At 45.9% G+C, this 20025-nt stretch overlaps 1 protein-coding gene across 1 annotated transcript in view; it reads right to left on the reverse strand.

Annotated features, from left to right (window-relative positions):
- The window catches only part of kif6 (kinesin family member 6), a 768544-nt gene that overhangs the window by 21325 nt on the left and 727194 nt on the right, over nucleotides 1-20025 (reverse strand). Inside the window, exons 20-21 of the mRNA XM_070885702.1 lie at nucleotides 15506-15595; nucleotides 13321-13427 (exon numbers count right to left, since the gene is read on the reverse strand). Of these exons, the coding sequence (XP_070741803.1) occupies nucleotides 13321-13427; nucleotides 15506-15595 (197 nt within the window). The remainder of the gene's footprint in view (nucleotides 1-13320; nucleotides 13428-15505; nucleotides 15596-20025) is intronic.

Raw genomic sequence — 20025 nt, forward strand, 5'->3', positions numbered from 1 at the left:
AGGACCGTCCTCTTCCATTTCCGTCCAAGCAGCGTTTCGGCCATCACCCCTCCCCCTTCCCTCACCCCAAAATGAAGCATCGCCTGAGGAGCTCCTCGGCCAGGTGGCTTGGAGTCAGGAGGGGAAGGGGTAGAGGTGGGGAGGAGAAGTGGGGAGTGGGGTGGGGGAGGGTCGTTTCCTACAGAAATACTGATGATTTCAGACTAATGTTCGGTTTAAATGTTTTTTATTTAACAAAGCCTTGTAGCACATTGGCTCAGATAGCTGCACCGTTACACGCTGGTGATTCCTGAACATCAAAGGGTATAATGACATTTAACTTCAATCAACTTAAACTTTAACTGTCACCAAGGTGATGCCCACCATTGATGTATCACCTGCACACCCAGCAGTGTATCAGTCTTGTGAATGTTCTTTCAGGCAAAGCGATCATTGATGAGCGCCTGACGTAAGGCTCTTGCAGCTATCATGCTACCACGGGCCCTTTCATGCGGTCTACAGGGGCGGAGGGGGGGGGGTCTGTTATGTATGTAAACCTCACCAATATGTAAGACTTACCACCAGGGGGCACACCTGTGGGAGACCTAAGGGTCACCTGTGCACCCTGGGCAGCAGGTATAAAAGATAATCTACCATGATGCTTCCCCACTCTGGAGTCACATTAAAGAAACTTCGATATATGGCCTCCTCAAAAATCTGCTGGCACCAGACAAACCAACGGACAAGACTTACACAGAGCTGTGCACGCTGGTTCGGGAACACCTCAAGCCGAAGGAGAGCATCTTAATGGCCAGGTATCGCTTTTACACGCACCATCGCTCCGAGGGCCAGAATGTGGCGAACTTTGTCGCCGACCTAAAACGCTTTGTGGGACAGTGCGAATTTGCTGGATCTTTGGGGGAAATGTTGCGGGACATTTTTGTGCTTGGAATCAGCCACGAGGTCATTCTTCGCAAACTACTGTCTGTCGAATCTCTAGATCTAAGTAAGGCCATCACGATAGCCCAGGCTTTCATATCCACGAGCAACAATGAAACAGCTATCTTCACAGAATCGAAGCTCACCGGCAAGTAGTGTGCATAAAATAACGCTTTCAGCAGGCATGGCTGTGCATGGCAGGGCCATACTGTGCATGGCAGGGCCTACACCGCAGAGGCCAGACCTAGGCCTAGGGTGACTCAGAGTCCACCATGGGGCGTGAATGCGTATCCATTAACACCATGTTGGTGCTGCGGGAGCAATCATAGAGCCCATCAATGTCGATTCAAGCACGATGTGTGCAAGGGCTGGAACAATGGGGGCACCTCCAGCAAATGTGCAAACGACCTGTGACTCACCATGTGGCAGAGTCAGAAGAGGACGACCGATCCAGCGAGGATCACACTGAATGAGCAGGAGAGGCAACTCAACCTGAGGATGAAGAGGAAGTATATGGGATACACACCTTCACCACCAAAAGCCCTCCGATAATGTGAAAAGTTAAACTCCAGTCTCCATGGAATTGGACACGGGGACGAGTCGATCAATAATGAGCCAGAAGGCATTAGAGAGGCCGTGGAGCGACAGAGCACAACGACCCAAGCTGATCCCGATTCAGGCATAGCTGCACACCTACACCAAGGAACTGATACCCCCAGTTATTGGTAGTGCGGACATAAGAATATGCCATGAGGGAGCGGTGCACGATTTATCACTGTGGATTGTTTCAGGTGATGGGCCAACACTGTTTGGTAGAAGGTGGATGGGGAAGATTCGATGGAACTGGGAAGACCTCTGTGTACCTTCTCCGGCGAACGACGTCTCCTTTGCTCAAAGGCTGAGCAAGTCCCCACCTTCAGCTGAACCAGGCATCGAAATGCAGATCCATTTGCAGATCCCCAAGGCACAGGCCGCTCATCACGACCACGAGGAGGTAAAGATCAACCGAGCAGCGGTACAGGCGCAATGATGGAAGAGGCTCCAGGTCGACCAAGGAGAGTGGGACTCCGGCCAAAACGATCCGAATGCGTCTTCCCAACGCCAGAGGCAATATCCCTGGGGAGGAAGATCGCGGCAGTCGGCATCACGGACACGGACGAGAGTGCATCCAGGCCACAGGACGAGAGCGTCCAGACCACGGGTTGTCGCTGCAACGAAACAGAGGCATGTGTTGCCCAGCAAGGAAGATGACTGGGCTTGGGGCATAGGTAAAGGGGCGGCCGCTGAGAAGGCCAGGAACCCACCACGTTCCAATAAGTTGTTTACACTGTGTAACCCATATGAGCGCTTTTTTGTGGCCAATGATGCATTATCATATGGGGTCGGGGGTACCTTACAACAAGCCAAACTAACGGGCGAACACCAACCGGTCGTATATGCATCTGACAAAGTACTTGTAGCAAGTGATGTGTTATCACACGGGTTGGGCGTGTTGTCAATAGCAAGAATGTCCTTCCTCAAGTTAGGAGACCAAAACTGTACACAATACTCCAGGTGTGGCCTCACCAAGGCCCTGTACAACTGTAGTAACACCTCCCTGCCCCTGTACTCAAATCCCCTCGCTATGAAGGCCAACATGCCATTTGCTTTCTTAACCGCCTGCTGTACTTGCATGCCAACCTTCAATGACTGATGTACCATGACACCCAGATCTCGTTGCACCTTCCCTTTTCCTAATCTGTCACCATTCAGATAATAGTCTGTCTCTCTGTTTTTACCACCAAAGTGGATAACCTCACATTTATCCACATTATACTTCATCTGCCATTCATTTGCCCACTCGCCTAACCTATCCAAGTCACTCTGCAGCCTCATAGCATCCTCCTCGCAGCTCACACTGCCACCCAACTTAGTGTCATCCGCAAATTTGGAGATACTACATTTAATCCCCTCGTCTAAATCATTAATGTACAATGTAAACAGCTGGGGCCCCAGCACAGAACCTTGCGGTACCCCACTAGTCACTGCCTGCCATTCTGAAAAGTACCCATTTACTCCTACTCTTTGCTTCCTGTCTGACAACCAGTTCTCAATCCACGTCAGCATACTACCCCCAATCCCATGTGCTTTAACTTTGCACATTAATCTCTTGTGTGGGACCTTGTCGAAAGCCTTCTGAAAGTCCAAATATACCACATCAACTAGTTCTCCTTTGTCTACTTTACTGGAAACATCCTCAAAAAATTCCAGAAGATTTGTCAAGCATGATTTCCCTTTCACAAATCCATGCTGACTTGGACCTATCATGTCACCATTTTCCAAATGCGCTGCTATGACATCCTTAATAATTGATTCCATAATTTTACCCACTACTGAGGTCAGGCTGACCGGTCTATAATTCCCTGTTTTCTCTCTCCCTCCTTTTTTAAAAAGTGGGGTTACATTGGCTACCCTCCACTCCATAGGAACTGATCCAGAGTCAATGGAATGTTGGAAAATGACTGTCAATGCATCCGCTATTTCCAAGGCCACCTCCTTAAGTACTCTGGGATGCAGTCCATCAGGCCCTGGGGATTTATCGGCCTTCAATCCCATCAATTTCCCCAACACAATTTCCCGACTAATAAAGATTTCCCTCAGTTCCTCCTCCTTGCTAGACCCTCTGACCCCTTTTATATCCGGAAGGTTGTTTGTGTCCTCCTTAGTGAATACCGAACCAAAGTACTTGTTCAATTGGTCTGCCATTTCTTTGTTCCCCGTTATGACTTCCCCTGATTCTGACTGCAGGGGACCTACGTTTGTCTTTACTAACCTTTTTCTCTTTACATACCTATAGAAACTTTTGCAATCCGCCTTAATGTTCCCTGCAAGCTTCTTCTCGTACTCCATTTTCCCTGCCCTAATCGAACCCTTTGTCCTCCTCTGCTGAGTTCTAAATTTCTCCCAGTCCCCGGGTTCGCTGCTATTTCTGGCCAATTTGTATGCCACTTCCTTGGCTTTAATACTATCCCTGATTTCCCTTGATAGCCACGGTTGAGCCACCTTCCTTTTTTATTTTTACGCCAGACAGGAATGTACAATTGTTGTAATTCTTCCATGCGGTCACTAAATGTCTGCCATTGCCCATCCACAGTCAACCCCTTAAGTATCATTCGCCAATCTATCCTAGCCAATTCACGCCTCATACCTTCAAGGTTACCCTTCTTTAAGTTCTGGACCATGGTCTCTGAATTAACTGTTTCATTCTCCATCCTAATGCAGAATTCCACCATATTATGGTCACTCTTCCCCAAGGGGCCTCGCACAACGAGATTGCTAATTAATCCTCTCTCATTACACAACACCCAGTCTAAGATGGCCTCCCCCCTAGTTGGTTCCTCGACATATTGGTCTAGAAAACCATCCCTTATGCACTCCAGGAAATCCTCCTCCACCGTATTGCTTCCAGTTTGGCTAGCCCAATCTATGTGCATATTAAAGTCACCCATTATAACTGCTGCACCTTTATTGCATGCACCCCTAATTTCCTGTTTGATGCCCTCCCCAACATCACTACTACTGTTTGGAGGTCTGTACACAACTCCCACTAACGTTTTTTGCCCTTTGGTGTTCTGCAGCTCTACCATATAGATTCCACATCATCCAAGCTAATGTCTTTCCTAACTATTGCATTAATCTCCTCTTTAACCAGCAATGCTACCCCACCTCCTTTTCCTTTTATTCTATCCTTCCTGAATGTTGAATACCCCTGGATGTTGAGTTCCCAGCCCTGATCATCCTGGAGCCACGTCTCCGTAATCCCAATCACATCATATTTGTTAACATCTATTTGCACAGTTAATTCATCCACCTTATTGCGGATACTCCTTGCATTAAGACACAAAGCCTTCAGGCTTGTTTTTTTAACACCCTTTGTCCTTTTAGAATTTTGCTGTACAGTGGCCCTTTTTGTTCTTTGCCTTGGGTTTCTCTGCCCTCCACTTTTCCTCATCTCCTTTCTGTCTTTTGCTTTTGCCTCATTTTTGTCTCCCTCTGTCTCCCTGCATTGGTTCCCATCCCCCTGCCATATTAGTTTAACTCCTCCCCAACAGCACTAGCAAACACTCCCCCTAGGACATTGGTTCCGGTCCTGGCCAGGTGCAGACCGTCCGGTTTGTACTGGTCCCACCTCCCCCAGAACCAGTTCCAATGCCCTGGTTCCACTTTTTCTGGGCGTTTTTTTGGGCGAGCGATATTGTGGGCGATATGTGCGCGTGGTGGTGAAATTGATGCTGGGCGATCTCATGGCCGCTAGTTTCGGTAAATATGCTCTTTATGACAAAAAAAAAGGGGGGGCGGCATTATTGAATCTCGGCGTTAATTCCATGCGGAAAGTAACGCTGAGCGATATTATGGGCGTTGATTTCACCCATTCTGATGATTCTGCCCAAAAAAAGTGGGCGGCGGTAATATTTTTTCCCGGCATTAAGCGCACGGGGAAAGTAATGCTTGCCGATAAGTTTCCTAAAAATGCCCGTCAGTTCCCATTTTGTGCCTATAAGGGCGTTATACGGCATTTCAATGGTAAAATGGACATTAAGTGTGTTTTAAGCTTGCAAAAAAAGTGGACGTTCTAGCCCATGATCATCACTAGCTTTTTATTCCAGATTTATTTAAACAACTGAATTTAAACTCCCCAGCTGCTGTGGTGAGAGTTGAACACACATACTCCAAATTACTAGTCCTGTAACTTAATCATTATGCTACCATTCACGACCTTCAGGAATCAGAACTTTCCTCGATATTAAACCCGAACATAGCAGTGAAGCTAGCAATGTAAATTAACAGCGGCAGTAATTGTGAAGGCGGATGGCACGCGAGAAATAGAAAAATTAGAAGGGCCCTGAGCAACTTTACCCACCAGACCTCATCGCCATAAATCCATTAGTGACAAAGGCAGCCCTCCTCTATCCTCTTTCACAAATAGCCGGCGGTATCTCAAAGGGCACCGTCCGTCAGAGAAGCACATGGTCATGAGTATAAAACTCCAAGTCTGAGGTATGAGGAAAATCGTGATAATGCCTTCAGCTATATTAACTTAGACTGAAGACATCGAAGGAGGGTCACACCGGATCCTGATTTTTCTGGCCTTGCCTGAGGCCCAGAGACTGGAATGTCTCTTTCTTTCTTTCCCCCACACCCTCCAGGGCCATGTGACACGTGCACTCTCTCCACTGACGACGCTCTTTTCAAATATGCTGAAAGTTTCCAACTGACACAGGGTGGCTCCACATGAGGGGAAAGAAAAGGGTTGAAATAAGGCTCACACTATCTCGGCCACACGACGCCAGACTAACTTGGTGATTTCCCCACCCCCAACTCAGGTTTTAATCCTCGAAGATAAATTAACTATTTTATTTAATAGTTAAAAGTGGCAAGTGGTTAATGAATGTGGAAGTGATTAGGGCTGGATCAAAAAAAACTTACCAAGATAAATATTGCAGTGAAAGTCAGTGACACACAAGCATTCAAATGATGTCTAACAGTAAGAATCTGAACGAATTGCCCTTTCAGTCTTTGTATAAACAGTCTTTGTGAGGCTATTCCATTCATCTCAATATACAGGGGAGACTTCTAATGTTTATGGCATAACATCAGTAGTGTCCCCTGTACATTGATGGGACAAACTAACTGGCGGACCCCCTGAAATCTTCTCACGACCCCTAGGGGACCTGGACTCCCGGTTGAGAATCCCTGTGGTACACCACAGCGGAGGAGTATGCTGTGTCCATGAGACTCCTCACAAGCTTAGTTTTTCATTGCAGCCATCTCACCCAGAGAGAAAAATAGAGCGGGTGAGACAAGTTGGCCCCTTGTCACCCTTTGCACCTTCTAGTAGTTACTTTCAGAGTGGGTAATAATTGAGCCTCTGAAGTTGGGTCGCTTGCCCGGCCACAGATGGTACACACCGCAGAGGAGTACAAGGAAACGCGAGGAAGACAAAATATCTTAAAAGGAGGGATTGGTGCCCATTATAAATAAATAACTGTACAGACTCGGTGACGCAAGCTGCTTCAAAACTGACCTTTCACCGCCTGATTCTAGAGTCAAAACTGAAACTTAGACTGTGTTCTCTGATACTTTCATGGTGTCTGAAGTCAAAATAGTTTTCCCTGCTTATTTGCTGAAGAGGCCTGTGCTCCAGGAGAGTCAAGAGGGAGGAGGAGGAGGGAGGCAATCGTTACTTTCGGCATAGGGAATAAGGAAAAGACTTCATGTGTACTCTCTTCCGTGTAATATTATATATAGAATTGATTCAAAGTGTAGCTTTTTCTTTTTAATTATTTGCTAACAAGGTTTTACACAATTGTTGTAAAAGAAAAAAAGGAACATCTTAGTGCTGGAATCCAATGGCCTACCATCATCATCATCATAGGCAGTCCCTCGAAACTTCCACACCGAAAAGGGATGAGTTCACAGGTGTTTCAATGAAGGACGTAATATTCCGGATCCCGACCTACATGTTGAAGGGTGGAAGATGCCTGTGCGTGGATTTTTTTAATGTGTGGTAGTCGTTGCACACCAGCCACCACACGGGCTTGACAGAGCTAGATCTTGGTCTAGTGGCAAGGGTGAACCAAGACGACTGGAGACCAGCTCTGCTGCATGGACCTAGTGCCCACACATATCATAGTGTAAGCTGGCCCGTGCTGCCCCTGGGCCCGCGCCTCTTCTGTGCCCCGATCACATCCCTCTGCGAACTCTTGTCGTCCCTTCGCCCCAATATGCTTCAATGATGCACCTGGTGGCTGAATGACAGACATTGTACGATTGCTGCGCGAAGGGGAGTCAGCAGCCAAGTGCACAGTGGGTAGCCCTTCTCTCCAATCTTGGTTTGACCCAGCAAAGACACCTGGCACACCGGTCTGGCGCAGAATGAAAGCATCGTGGCTGCTGCCAGGATACCGGGCACCAACTGCCAGGATTTTGCGGTTGTGGTCGCACACCAGCTGGACATTGAGGGAGTGGAATCCCTTGCGGTTACAGAAGATCTCTGGATTGTTCTGTGGCGCCCTCAATGCGACGTGGATACAGTCCATGGCGCCCTGAATCCTGGGGAAGCCCGCAATCCTGACAAATCCGATCTGCCGCTCCAACTGCTTCTCCCTGCTCATGGGGAAGGATATGTAGTCCCTCCTCTTCTTGTACAGAGCATCTACACACTGCTGAGAGCTGGCAGTGAGACCCAAGAGATTAAAACTTCTCCTTTAGTGCGTTGGTTAATGCATTTGTATCAAATTCTAGTGCGTCATTTTATCAAAGGGGCAGGTCTTGACTTTATACAATAGTGTAAAACGGGAAATAGCGAGTCATTTGCCTGTTTTACATCTCTCTCCATTGAAGTTCTTGGAAATAAAAATCGCGATGTAAGATGGGCTGCCAACTCACTATCATTCATTTTACACTAACGCTCAAATTCAAGCTTTCCCCACTGATTTGCTTTTATTAAATTCCTGCTAAAATGAGTGGGTTATCGATTTTAATTATGTATTTAGGCAGTTTATATTAATGAGTTAATATCATAACTAAGTTACTAATCCATTTATTTTATGGGCAAACAATTTTAACTAAGTATTTAACATTTAAAATAAATAAGTACATGACTTATGATGGACACAAACTCGGCACAAATACATTAACAAATGTGGTAAAAATAGTGCATAGAGAAGCTTTACTGATTCAAAGGTGATCTTTTTAACTTTTGAATATTGATCTCATCACCATGTCAAGATAAAAGCAGTACCATAAGAGTGTCTTCATTTCAGCACTAAATGTAATTAATTCAGAAATCTCCATTTGAAAGGCCACTGTAAAATGGTTTGGATGATATAAAATGCCAAATGCCATGCTGTATAACAAGAAATGTCACAGTTTTCAGTGAAGCTTACACTGAATTAAGTATCTGTAATTTTCCTCTCCTGCGTAACATGGCCTTGTTGTGCAGCTCACTGTAAATGTCTCTTGTTTGAGGAGCTTGTTTCTGGCTAACTGCTTAATATGCACTTTCTGCAACTCCATTACATACCCTCTGTCACCTCACACACCTTAATGCCCTTGTGTCTCAAGTCATCTACAAAAAGAGCCACTTTCTCCAGACCATAAAAAGTATGTATTCTGGTAAACATTACAAAACCAACAGCATAACATGTACAAGGATAGCCCTATATCTCAGTTAACTCTTTGTCTGTATCATAATCGACAAGCACAGCTGAGGATGAAAAAATTTTTACAAAAGGGCTGACTCACTTTCTAGGGGGTTCTAGGGATAAGTAGAGACTGAAACAATTAAATGAGGGCATTGAAGATCTCTGCTGCTAAGGACAGGGCAGGGGAGAACTTTGTTGTACAGAGGACAGTATACCATGGTTCAATATTGGGGAGTTTTGCTAATTTATCTTTGGGGATCATGGACAATTTATGCGAAACCTTCTGTCAGAAGATCGAATCAGTGGCGTACAGTCTGTGGCTGCATGCTCTGTGGCTGCCTGCACTTTCAAGCTTGTGATTCCCTCCCTCTGCTAAGTTAGTCATCTCAGCTTCTCATTATGGGTTAGCACAAAACAGAAACCTGGCACTTCCCAAATAAAGAGGGAGGGTCAGGAGTCACCATTTTAAGGGAAAGCTCCGGCAGAATTGGGCTGCAATTCGTATCTACCCTCAAGCTGGTACACAGCCCAGAAATTGAGCACCCACCTGGATGCTTGAGACACTTGAAAATCCATCATTGACCTAGAAATTCGTCCCGGGCGATGGCGCAGAACGGGCCGTATCGTATCGGCCCCAGTTATACACAGCGCCTGATATTCAGTTCCATTGATTGCACAGGGAAAGTTTCTGTTTGTCAGATATAGAGTATATACTGTCCAGACAGGGAAGACAGCTATGGCTGGCAGAGACAAGGTTTAGGGCAATCAGCTCATCAACATTAGCACCAGAAAGCTGCATGTTGCCTGTATAGCCAGGACCAACCTATCCATCAGGGCATTGACTTAACGAGTTACTTAGAGTTGAGTGGGAGGAATCCCAGCCCCCAGTGATAAATCTATCCCTCCAGGTACCTTCAGTGGGCCGAGCTGGTTGATTAATCAGCAGTGCCATAAAATATCTTGGACAATATCTTCTCCATCACAAAGACCACCTACTTCCACCTTCGTAATATCGCTTGTCTCCACCCTTGCCTCAGCTCATCTGCTGCGGAAACCCTCATCCATACTTTTGTTGTCTCCAGACTTGACTATTCCAATGGTCTCCTGGTCGACCTTCCAATCTTTCACCCTCCATAAAATTAAGCTAATTCAAAACTCTGCTGCCTGTATACTAACTCGCACCAGGTCCCATTGACCCATCAGTCCTGTGCTCACTGACGAACATTGGCACCTAGTCCAGCAACATCTCGATTTTTAAATTATAGCTCTCATGTTCGAATGCATCCATGGCCTCACCCCTCGCTGTCTCTGTACCCTCCTCCAGCCCTACAATTCTCCGAGAACTCTGTGTTCCTCCAACTCTGACCTTGTGCATCCCCCACTTCCTTTGCTCCACCATTGGTGGCTGTGCCCTCAGCTGTCTAGGCACAAAGCTCTGGAATTCCATCCCTAAATCTCTCCGCCTCTCTCTCCTGCTTTAAGACACTGCTCAAAACCTGCCTGTCTTAATGTCTCCTTCTTTGGATCTGTGTTAATTTCATCTGAAAAGGCTGCTATGAAGTGTCTTGGAACATTTTATTACATGTTGCTGTTGACATGCCCGTTCAGATATAGGACTGCTGTGTGTGCAACATAGCATCGATTTGGTTCCAAATTTCAGCAGGAAAGTCACATGAGAGGCAACTTGGTCCCAAAAAAGACCCCATTTAACTCTCCACAAGGGTGGATGGTGGACCAAGGGTGAGGAGAACAGGGAATGGAGGAAAATAATCTCTCAAATTCAATAGAAATGTCGACTTCTTCCGTCTTTTAATGATTGCTGCCTATCTGAAATTTGTCGTTTGTGTAATCACACACACCGCTGTTTACTGAGTGCTGGAAGCTTGTGACAGATTAGATAACAAAGCACTGAACCACACTAGTGATAACACCATCTGTCCACAGGCAGATATCAGCTGGGCAAATGGAAAATTCAGATGTGGGCGTAAAGAAATATGCTCAATGTATGAATAATCTGATTGCCTGCTCGCTTCCTGGGTTATCAATCCTGTGTGTGTGCCTAATGGGAATTCACATTGCCGTGCGATTGTATGCAAGAGTCTTGAGTGCTGTAGACAGATAAACTCCATTGAAGTGATCTCCAAGATGTTCAAACCCTTGCAAAAAAAAACGTTCCCACTGTTGCTGGCTAGTCCCCTAAAGGCTCAGTTGTTAAAGGCAGTGTGGAACTGAACCCTACAGACCAGAGGGGTCACGGGTCCAATTGTCAGCGTGTGCTGAGTTAGCTGATGTCAGCCAGGGCGGCAGTAGGTACATTATAATTAGCTTCAGTGCATGTGACGACTGCTGTACCTGAGCAATATTCATTAACTCCTGCTGGAGAGTCCACTTAAACAAGAACAGGATTGGTTTCAGCTGTGATGCCCGCCTGCCAACATTCATTATCAAGACTCGTGTAAGAATAATGGCAAGAAAAAAAAATAACGCAGAGGGAAAAGGGAGAAAATTGGGTAGGAAAATAAATAAGTTGCCAATTTTTCCATTTCTAAACCAAAAAAATCCAAACTCCACCCCAATACACCCACATATAAAACAATATGTTTAGGGTATTTTTTGTTTGCCATTCTAACAGGACAAATTTAATTTTGCTTAGATAACTTACTCAACTGTGGCTTGATATGGTAACAAACTAAACTGTGATTTGCTAACAAACCACTGAGTGACTGGTTAAGGCAGTAACCCAAACTGTGATCTGCTAAAACTAGTGGGAAAGGCAAACAAAATCACTACAGAGGCAGGGGCAAAACGTGACAAAAAAAAAATTAGAAATGAATTCAATGCACATTTTTGTGAGGTGAGTTGGAGGTAACGAACATTGCGACACAGATAAACTGCAGGGACCCGTTAGTAAATATTTTTTTAAAGAGTGGGCAATGTCGGGGTGTAGGGGCCTACACAGACCTGTATAACGTCAGATGGGGATTGATTTGTTTTCCTCGGATGATGTGCGGTTTAATTTTAGATTTTAAAAAAAAACTTTTATTTATTTTCCAGCTTTTTGGAATAGGTATTATCAGCAGCACATTGTGATAAACCGTGAGCACTGTTACTGTAAAATAAACAGTTTGAATTACAAGTATTGACAGAGGGGGCTGAAAATCCACGCAGACGGGCGTCTCCTGACACGTTACGCTTTGATGAACAACCTGTAAATTTTATTGGCCCAGGATCATTGGACCCAAATTTGGCCTACCCATTTTTTCGGCGCACTCACCGGAGATGCGCCGACTTCCTAGGGTGAAAATGACGTCAAAAAGATCTCCCCGGATTCTGATCGCTCTGTGGCCTCTCCCATCGCTTGGCGTGCGTGGCCTGTCCATTTGGGGGCGGAGCTAGGGCCCTGCGCGAAAAACAGTGCCGGCAGCTCAACGCATGCGCACTGGAGGTTTCACGCATGCGTGGGACCCGATGCATCCCGCCCCTATCCCCGGCCGAGTGGCCTCACGGCGTGCGTCGGGCAGGCTGCTGGAATAGTCAGAGAGTCAGAAGTGAGAGCGAGAAAGAGAGAGAGAGTCAGATCACTGGAGTAGAGAGAGAGAGAGTCAGATCGCTGGAATAGCGAGAGTCAGAATCAATCAGAGAGAGTCAGTTCCTTGTGCTCTCCCGCCCGGTCCTCCCGCCTATCCCCGGCCAAGTGGCCTCTCGCACCAGCCGGCCCGCTGACTTCCCGGGCCAAGTTAGGAAGGTTTTATTTTTTATTTATTATTGATGGTTTTTATGCTTCTTGAATGTTGTTGTGAAGGTGTTTAGTGCTTTGCAAGGTCCTCTCGCTTCCCTTCCTCCCCCATCTCTGGCTACCTACGCTGATTTATTAACTCTCCGCAAGGGTTATCTGTGCAGCCACAAACGCTGGCCTAAGTTAGTTTGGCGCAACTATTAGCTGTCCAAAGTGGCTTAAATGGCCAAAACTGGCATAGGTGGCTGGTAACGCCCCCTTTTGAAAAAGACTAAACTAAACTAAAAAAAATCCTAACGAACTCACTTACACTTGCGCAAATTGAATGTGCAAAATGTGGATTTTTAAGATACTCCAGAAAAATCAAGTTGCTCCAAAAAAAACAGCAACTCCTGGCCAATTTTGGGCCCTTTGTGTGGCTCCTCTCCCCGCTCTCTCACTTCCTCTCCCTTGAGAGTTTTATTCCTTCTTTGGTCTCACCTTTCTTCTGCATGAGGTTTTGTCTTGCTCGAACGAATGCCAGAATGTCGGCATCGGTCTGTCCGTCACCGGTCAGGGGAATGGATGAGTCGAGGCTTGAAGGCAATCTGGGTGAGATGAGGAGTACATAAAAATAACATTAAACCCAAAACTCAAAAAAGTCTTTTACTTTCAGCCAAAGTAAATGAAATAAAGAAGAGCGTGTGTGGCAGTGAGTACATGAAGCCATCGAATATAATTATTTATTCCTGGAGTGAAAGGGACTGCGGAACTCAGCGTGATTCAGGTCTTCACAAGTGGAATATCCATTACACAACAACCTCTGGTGTCGGAAGTACTGGAAATGTACAGCAGATCAATCAGCCCCTGAAAGATAAAAGCTGCTTTTATAAGCTGCTGTTTTCTCACTGAGTCAACCAGTGAACTGCATAAATCTGGTAAATTGGCTTTGGATTTGCTGCTGGTTGATTGAGACAAGCGTGTGGAGAGCTGGAGTGGGCAGTAACATCCCACCACATCGAGTATGTGAGGAGCTATGGGCTGGTTAATGCTTTGGGTGGGATCCTTCATCAGGACCAGCTTAAGGTTGCCAATTCTGGTTGGGTGCATTTCTGGAGATTTCATCAGATGATCTCCTGCCTCGAACCGCCCCGCCCCTACAATCTCGCCATTGGTCCATCCTCTGGGAGCACTTCCTTCCCACAGCCAATTGGAAAAGGATCAGACTCTTTGTTACCCAATTGGATTCAGCTTGACTGTTCGTGAAAAAGCCTTTCTTCCCCATCTCCCATACTTTTAGATCTAATAAATGAAAGTGTTCAAAGAAAAAAACAGTTTTGTTTAAAGCACCCGATGATTTTTCTCCTGGGCTGCTCGCAGCAGTATCCTGGAGATTAATCTTCAATTCCTGGAGACTCCAAGACAATTCTGCAGGGTTGGCAGCACTAATCCAGCTTTATTCCCTTTCACAGAAGCTGATCCACCTGCTCTATCCTTTTACCAATATCTGACCCCGTCCTCCACCTCCTGGAGTTAAGCAAGTTGACACTGGCCGCGATATCAAGACGGCTGGTGGGCCAAAGGCAACAGTAGTGCAAAAATTACTCTCCAGTGCTCCTAGTACAGCACAGAGTAAACTCATACAAACAGCAGCCAACAACATAGCCCCAAGCAAAACCTTCCACCTAATAACATGTTAATCAACAAACCTCTGGAAAAATACTCACCCAGCCCCCTACAAAACTCTAATTCCTAATCCCCACCCCACATCGCTCCCCACCCCCCTCCAAAGTAAATGAAATAAAAAAGTGCGTGTGGCAGTGAGTACATGAAGCCATTGAATATAATTATTTATTCCTGGAGTGAAAGAGACTGTGGAACGCAGCGTGATTGAGGTCTTCACAAGTGGGATATCCATGACACAACAACCTCTGGTGCTGGAAGTACTGGAAATGTACAGCAGATCAATCAGCCCCTGATTTTGCAGTATTACTGCTTAGAGCCGGCTCTGGTGATGAAGCTGCCGTGGTCACAGCTCATGCTCATAGATGATAATTCAGCAATATGTTTGACGCACCACATATATTGTATTGATATTTTTCTCCTCAACTGTCCTGACTCATTGCAATGCATAAATTTGTGACCAGCTACGTTTGGCCTTTTCGTTAGTTGCTCAATGACTCCCTCGCCCTATGTGCAGTATTGCGAGTTGGGATTTGGGAAGCGGCACAGGGAAGCCAGAATCCTTCAGGGAAACTTGGGCACTGTTTCCATTGGATGGCCTCGGTTGAAGCTGCAACTAGTGCTTGCGAATAACACGTCCTACTTGCTGCAGTTTTGGTGCTGAAAATGAACAGGAAAACAAATACTTGAATCATGTGCTGTATCACGTGTTAGCAAAAGAGCCAGAGGTGAGACGAGGAGAATTTTTGTTATGCAGCAGATCGTTATGATCTGGAATGATGGTGGAAGCAGATTCAGTAGTAACTATCAAAGAGAATTGGATAAGTACTTGAAAAGGAAAAATGTACAGGGCTTTGGGACAAGAGCAGGGGAGTGCGACTAATTGGATAGTTCTTTCAAAAAGCTGACACAGGCAGGATGGGCTAAATGGCCGCCCTCTGTGCTGCCTGATTCTATGATTTTGATCTAGAAGTCGACTCCTGAGTATAAATAAAGGTCTCACCTGAGATCTGATGAAGAATGTTTGCAGGTCCTGGCACTGTTTCGTGCAGCGGAATCTCCGCTCATATAACCGCTACTTGTTTCAACACTGCTGTATATCAGGAGAAAGAGCCAGAGGAACAGTTAATATACCAGTGATTACCACATCCAAACCACCCCAATCCTCAAGGATGCAGTGTTAATGAAACTTGGGTATCCCTATATCAGGGTCAACACATTTGCATAATTCTGAGACACTTTGGGTGAACCTCTCATGACGGGTTGAGAGTGTCAGGACTGCAAGGTTGGGCACCAGCAGCAAGTGAAGGGCTGCTTGCTGCATGCAGTGAGCCAGGCAATTATCCAGGATGAGGATGGGATGCATATTCTCCGGCGCCCATTCCAAATTTGTGCTGTGCTGCCAAGGTGCTGTAGCCAGAGTATAGTCTAATTTGGCTAATTTGCGTGGATGTGTGGGGGAGGGACCTAATAAACCTAGCATATAGCTTGGGCACAGGCTCCCAGGACCTTTAGAGCTCTTCTCCTTCATTGGGCTGCAGTGGACTCCTTAGGCCACTGTGCTAGATTGTTTTCAGCGAATAGGTGCCTGGTGCCATGAGCCCACCAATTCTGCACCAGTGTTGTTCTGCACATGAGCTATCTAGTCTAATCCCATTGTCCTGCTCGCTCCCCAATACCCTTTAACATTACTCTTTTTCAAGCAGCGATCAAATTTAATTTTAACAGAGTGTGACAGCTAATATTCCCACCTCACTTCTTTCCCAGCATACTACTGTGCATTCTCCCAGTGCTGAGACTAGGAGTGCTGTTCCAGGCTCAAATGAGTGGTGGATGCTGTTAGCCTGCACTTGAAAGCATTCTCATCACAGAATGGCTGTAGTATCATGAAACTACAGATTGTCATAAAACCCACCTGGTTCACTAATGTCCTTTAGGGAAGGAAATCTGCCGTCCTTACCTGGTCTGGCCTTTTTGTGACTCCAGACCCACAGCAATGTGGATGACTCTTAACTGTCCTCTGAAGTGGCCTAGCAAGCCACTCAGTTGTATTCAAGAAGGTGGCACACTACCACCTTCTCGAGCGGAATTAGGAATGGACAATAAATGCTGGCCTTGCCAGCGATATCTACATCCCATGAATGAATTTAAAAAGTCGTAAGAAATGGAAATGGGACTTACTAATTTAATATGAGTAAATGTATAAATTCTTTGTAAATTGACATGCTTCTGCATTGTTTATATTAAACATAGAAACATAGAAAATAGGTGCAGGAGTAGGCCATTCGGCCCTTCGAGCCTGCACCGCCATTCAATAAGATCATGGCTGAACATGCAACTTCAGTACCCCATTCCTGCTTTCTCGCCATACCCCTTGATCCCCCTAGTAGTAAGGACTACATCTAACTCCTTTTTGAATATATTTAGTGAATTGGCCTCAACAACTTTCTGTGATAGAGAATTCCACAGGTTCACCACTCTCTGGGTGAAGAAGTTTCTCCTCATCTCGGTCCTAAATGGCTTAACCCTTATCCTTAGACTGTGACCCATGGTTCTGGACTGCCCCAACATTGGGAACATTCTTCCTGCATCTAACCTGTCTAAACCCGTCAGAATTTTAAAGGTTTCTATGAGATCCCCTTTCATTCTTCTGAACTCCACGTTTCTGAGCCATACAGGAGGGCAGGTATTACTACGGCCCTGTAGACCATGAGCTTGGTGACAGTTTTGAGGGCCTGGTCTTCAAACACTCTTTTACGTGTTGAATTAGGTGATTGGAATCACATACAAGACTTAATTGAGAAAGTGGTCACATGGAGCCTTTGATGCTACATGGGTCCCATCAATGGCATCCTGGACTTGGGGTAATCCTACTACTTGATGAAAGTTGAATGCACACACTCCGTGCTTTTATGGGTCCATGGGGAAAGACATAAACTAAAATGCCCACCTCCACAGGGCATCTGTGCCCTCTTTAATGCAATGGTGCACTGTCATTGACTGCAACTGGAGTGACCCAAGGCTACCTGGAATGATTCAGTAGCAAAAAATTAAACAGCTGTTGTAATTTTAATTTCCATTAACAAGGCTGTGCCACTGGTAGAAAATCTCTGGTAATCAGCATAATCAGACAGAGTGCTACCTGTAAGCCCAGTGACGTGGGCCTCTTCGGACAGGGTATTGACAGCATCTATGAGTTTGGGCACTTCTGGCTTCTATCCTCTCCTCCTCCATAGCTTCATCATCCTCTTCCTCACAAGGGAATTTCTAAAGAGAAATCCACAGCTTCTCCAAAACATGCAGCAATACGTAAGTCACCAGAACCTTGTTAATAAACTGTACTAGCCAAGTAATCCTCAGTTGGTTTCAGGCTTGAATTGACTAGCAGGTTGCAAACAAAGTTTCAGTGACCGCCTCCACTGTCCTTTCCTACCTCTGCGAGACCGCACTCTGCCTGGTTTGCAGTGGCATAGCTTCCTGGGGCCGATATGTAGGGTGGGCGGGGGGGAATGCAGAAACAATAAGGTGGAGAAAGGGGCCATGCCTGCCCACTGGAATTTACATGTGGAACCCTCTATACCACTTGAAATTGGGCGATATACAGAAGGAAAATCCAAACTCAATTGTTCATGAACAACTGAAGTGAGACAATCTGACCTGCAACTCCCTGGATTACCTCGGTCTCCAATTTTGAGGACCAATATTCTCTGTGTCTGTTTTTCTCTCCCTCTATCTGTAAATTTCTGCTCTTTCTCCAACTCTACTCTGCATGTCTTGCATTATTCCTTTCACATATTAATAGTATTAGTATTAGGCAGTCCCTCGTATCGAGGATGACTCGCTTCCACACCAAAAAGGGATGAGTTCTCAGGTATTTCAGTGAGGGACCTGACATTTTAGGTCCCGACCTACATATTGAAGGGTGGAAGATGCCTGTGCGTGGATTCTTTTAACGTGGGGTGGCCGTTGCACACCAGCCAGCACACGAGCTTGACAGAGCTAGGTCTTGATCGAGTAGCAAGGGTTAACCAAGACGACCAGAGACCAAGCTCTGCTGTACGGACCTAATGCACACACATGCTCCTACTATCCATAGATCGCAGTGTGGGCTGGCCCATGCTGCCCCTGGGCCCTCGCCTCTTCTGGGCCCCGAACCCTCGCCTCTCCTCTCCTATCCACAGTAGATACTCTACGTCTATGCGCTGTGCTCTCATCTCTGCACATCCAGCAGTGAGACCTACAATACGCGAGTGCTATATACGCTGTCTCCCCACCCATTCCAAGCCTCCTCTCCTCCAAAAAGGACAAAAAAATTAAAACCCCTGTTGGCTCGGAGAATAAGTGCACTGGTTAATGTGGAGCTGAGGCACATAGGTGACATAGGCCCCATGTTCAACTTAGGGCCTGCAATAAGTTAGCCGTTCTCAGCCGGGATGGCTACAATGAGCCTCAGCAACTCTCCCCCCACCACCCCCATCCCCAACCTCATCACGGGCTAGGCAGGGGGAAAACAGCCATAGTTCTTCATCCTGATCACTATCTAGTGACTCGTGGCGGACATACTGGGTGAGAAAGAAAGTCTTTCATTTCTATAGCGTCTTTCACAACCCAAAAGGCTTCACAGCCAATAGCCAGATACATAGATAAATAGATAGATACAGAATGTCTAGACACTGTGGCAACAGATCATTTGACCGTGGGGACATTGTAACTGAGCTCATCCTCTTGTCACCTGATATCCATATAACTTGCTTGTTGCAGCTGGGGTCACAACAGGGGTCTAACAAACACATCAGGAACTTAGAAACTATTATTAATGGACAAATACCTAATGAATCTGCTACTTTACAGAACTTATGTAAAATAAATGCATTAACTCCTCTGATAAGATAACAGACAGTAATGGCAATCTTCTGCTAATATTGGCAATAGTATTGGTTGTATTGCCTATAGTCTGATGCAAGCAATAAAACATCCACTAGATGGCAGTACTCGCACACTCTCCATCTGTTTATGCAGCAGCAGGTGCTGAACTTTCAGTGAGGCCAGCCGTATGCAAGAAAGATTTGTATTTATATAGTATTCACGACCACATTACGTCCCAAAGCGCTTCTCACCCAATGAAATACTTTAAAAGTGTAGTCGTTGCAGTAATGCAGGAAACGCGACAGCCAATTTGCACGTAGCAAGATCCCACAAACAACAATGTTATAAATTGCCATGTTTTAGTGATGTTGGTTAGGGATATTGCCCACGACACCAGGGAAAACTCCTTTGTTCTTCTTTGAAATAGTGTCACGGAATCTATTACGTTCACTTGAGAGGGCAGATAGGACTTCGGTTTAATGTCTCATTCGAAAGATGTCACCCACTTCAGTGCTGCAGAGTGTCAGCCTGGATTAAGTGCTCAAGTCTCTGGAGTGGAACTTGAACCCACGACCTTCTGACTCAGAGGCGAGAGAGTGCTATCCACTGAGCCACAGCTGACACCTTGACCTAAAAATTCATTCCGGGTGGTGGCGC

This window comes from Pristiophorus japonicus, chromosome 7, assembly GCF_044704955.1.
Source record: "Pristiophorus japonicus isolate sPriJap1 chromosome 7, sPriJap1.hap1, whole genome shotgun sequence".
In the NCBI taxonomy this organism is placed as follows: domain Eukaryota; kingdom Metazoa; phylum Chordata; class Chondrichthyes; family Pristiophoridae; genus Pristiophorus; species Pristiophorus japonicus.